The 3379-nt window shown below is 47.9% G+C and overlaps 1 protein-coding gene across 1 annotated transcript in view; it reads left to right on the plus strand.

Annotated features, from left to right (window-relative positions):
• Positions 1 to 2884, plus strand: part of ZNF740 (zinc finger protein 740) — a 9249-nt gene extending 6365 nt beyond the window's left edge. Inside the window, exons 5-6 of the mRNA XM_023513587.1 lie at positions 264 to 382; positions 2181 to 2884. Coding sequence (XP_023369355.1) covers positions 264 to 382; positions 2181 to 2270 — 209 coding nt within the window. The 3' untranslated portion in view covers positions 2271 to 2884. The remainder of the gene's footprint in view (positions 1 to 263; positions 383 to 2180) is intronic.
• Positions 2885 to 3379: the final 495 nt, after the last annotated feature.

Genomic DNA, 3379 nt, shown 5'->3' on the forward strand with positions numbered 1-3379 from the left:
AAAAAAAAAAAGAAATGGAGGAAGAAGATAAGTGAATGAGAGGTAGAGATTGCATGGCACTGTATCTAGTATCACTGAGAGGTAGAGATTGCATGGCGCTGTATCTAGTATCACTGAGACCAACAGCTTTGGCAGTTCCTTCCTGTTTATGATAGCTTAGTGTCTACACATTACTAAGAGTTAAAGTTTCTGAGAAAGTAACTGGGATAAGATCCCTACCATACATATCTCCTGACATTGACTTCCTTCTCCACTTGGGCCAGGTGAGAAACCATTTGAGTGTGATATATGTGATATGCGCTTCATCCAGAAGTACCACTTGGAACGCCACAAGCGTGTGCACAGTGGTGAAAAGCCTTACCAGTGTGAACGGTGTCATCAGGTAAGACTCACAGGTCATCCACCCCTGCTGCAGCCCCACTGATTCCCCAGGAATCAGTGTTGGCCCCTACTCCTGCCTGACAGAGGCTTTGCTCACTATAATAGAGTTAGCTCCTTGCTGAGATGTATCTCCTTGGCCTCATGCAGCTGATGGGCCAGGCCCATTAGAATATTGTAATAGTACTAATAGCATTTCTTGAGCAAAGTACCAGGCACTGTGAGAGCGTGCATACCTTACATAGATTATTTAATCTTCACATTAATTTCATGAAGTAGCTGTGTTATCCTCATTTCTCATATGGGAAATTTGAGATTTAGAAAAAATTAAGTTTGCCAAGGACACAGCAGATCAAGAGCAGAGCCAATACTCAGAGTTCACATACTTTGTAGGAAAAGATATAATCTTTGCCCTAGGGGTCTATATCTTATTGATGAGAATGTAAGAGACAGAACCAAAACAAGACAAGAACAGGAGATGAGAAATGATAATAAGTAACACTTCCTGGATACTTTGTGAGGTTCTAAGCTTTGCTACACACTCTTAACATTGAATCATAAGGCCCAGTGCAGTCTATGTGGTGGCTCCCCTATAATCCTAGCACTGTTGGAAGCCAAGGCTTGAGCTCAGTAGTTCAAGACCAGCCTGAGCAAGAGGGAGACCCCATGTCTAAAAATAGCTGGGCATCATGGCAGGCACCTGTAGTCCCAGCTACTTGGGAGGCTGAGGCAAGAGGATCGCTTGAGCCCAAGAGTTTGAGGTTGCTGTGAGCTGTGTCACCATGGCACTCTACCTGGGGTGACAAAGTGAGACTCTATCTCAAAAAATAAAAAAGAACTGAATCTTCAGAACCCTAGAATGAAAGCTCCATGAGGGCAGAGACTTTGTCCTTCTGGTTCTCCACTCTGTCCTTAGCCCCAGGAACTGTACCTGTCTTTCTTTTTTTGAGATGGAGCCTCAAGCTATCCCCCTGGGTAGAGTGCCATGGCATCACGGTCACAGCAACCTCCAACTCCTGGGCTCAAGCGAGTCTCCTGCCTCCGCCTCCCAAGTAGCTGGGACTATAGGCGCCCACCACAACGCCTGGCCATTTTTTGGTTGCAGCCATCATTGTTATTTGACGGGCCCGGGCTGGGGATTCAGACCCGCCACCTTAGGTGTATGTGGCTGGCGCCTTAGCCGCTTGAGCCACAGGCGCCGAGCCTGTACCTGCCTTGAGATAGATACTCAATAAATACTTGATGAATAAAGCAGCTAATACCGTGAGTAGGTACTTTTAGCCTCATTTTACAGATGAGTATACAGATCCAGTTTGTTAGATAACTTGCCAGGGTCACACAGCTGCTAAGTGATTGAGTAGGATTCAGACCAGGGCACTGTATCTCTAAAGCTTGCCTTTTTTTTTTTTTTTGAGACAGAGCCTCAAGCTGTCCCCCTGGGTAGAGTGCCGTGGCATTACAGCTCATAGCAACCTCCAACTCCTGGGCTCAAGCGAGTCTCCTGCCTCTGCCTCCCAAGTAGCTGGGACCACAGGCGCCCGCCACAACGCCCGGCTATTTTTTGGTTGCAGCCATCATTGTTGTTTGGCAGGTCCGGGCTGGGGATTCGAACCCGCCACCTTAGGTGTACGTGGCTGGCGCCTTAGCCGGTTGAGCTATAGGCGCCGAGCCAAGCTTGCCTTTTTAAACACCATCCCTGCACACTCATTGAATGTGACAGCTGCCTCCTATGTGGGGAGAGAGCTAGCTAATAGGTCGCTGAGTTTCTCCTTTCCGGCACTTAACCTTCTGTTTCTTCTCAGTGTTTTTCTCGGACAGATCGATTACTCAGACACAAACGGATGTGCCAAGGGTGCCAGTCCAAGACCTCCGACGGGCAGTTTTCTCTATAGGCGCTAGGGGCCCCGGGTGGTGGGAGTGATCAGAAGAATCTGCTGAAGAGCGCACCCCTCCTCTGGTCTGATGGTCCCACCACCACCACATCTGAACCTGTCCCCCTCCTGGAGGAGTGGACCCAGGAGACCAGAAGAGTGCATCAAGGGACAGTGGCCCCAAAGCCTCAGCTCTGTAAATAATCTGAGACTATGAGTATCTCGGGGAAGTTCCTACAGCATTCCTGGGCAGGGGAGCTAGTCCCTCAACCCTTGGCTGAGGTCATAGTTGGGAACTCAAGGTACAGGACCAAGACTGAAGTGTGGCTCCCACAACCTTGGACTGTAGCTGGCAGCTAAAATGGAAAAGATTGGGGAAGGGGATTTGTTTGTTCTGTTCTTATTTTTGTTTATCCAAAAGCAGTTTCAGCAGTGGATACAGATAATTTGGAAGCATAGAGTCCTGGTCCAAAGCAGGGACTATGGCTGGTCCAGCCTTCCCCCAAAACTAAATTTTTAGTTGCAGTAGATCCTCAGTGTTCCACAACCCTGCACCTCATCTCCTGTTTGAGGGATATTAGGATCAGGGATGGCAGCTGAGCTTACTTTGGCCTCTTATACACTGTAGGGACAAAGGGAAGGAGCAGACGGGGCTAGATCCAAAAAGAGTGGATGGTACTTATTTCTTCCTCCAGGGAAGAGAAAGAGTTGGGTATTGTGGCTCATGCCACACTGGTACCTGATGGGGTCAGCTCAAGTGCCTTTAGGAGGAAACCTGGGTGAGGGGCCCATGAAACCCTTTTGTTCTTTGGGCAATTGGTCTTGGAAGAAGTTTGTGGCTACCTCACTGCTATTTACTCCTAAAGCCAGACAGAGGTGTTGAGCAAGGAGTTAGGGATGTCAGGGGGTTCTCCTTGTGCTCTCTTAGGAGCAACCCTAGACTAGTCCCAAGTTAGCTAACAACTGTTCAAGAAACAAAGGAATTTGGTGTCCTCTGACCTGACTGTTGAGCAGTAAGAGCTATTCTTGCTCCCAAAGTCCTATCACTGTATTCAGGTAGAGAAAATAGAGGTCTGTCCTTTGGTCCCAAAGAACCAGATCTTGGCTTCCTTTTTTTTTTTTTTTTTTTT

The sequence above is a fragment of the Otolemur garnettii genome, unplaced genomic scaffold (assembly GCF_000181295.1).
Source record: "Otolemur garnettii isolate 467f Iridium unplaced genomic scaffold, OtoGar3 scaffold00043, whole genome shotgun sequence".
NCBI lineage: Eukaryota > Metazoa > Chordata > Mammalia > Primates > Galagidae > Otolemur > Otolemur garnettii.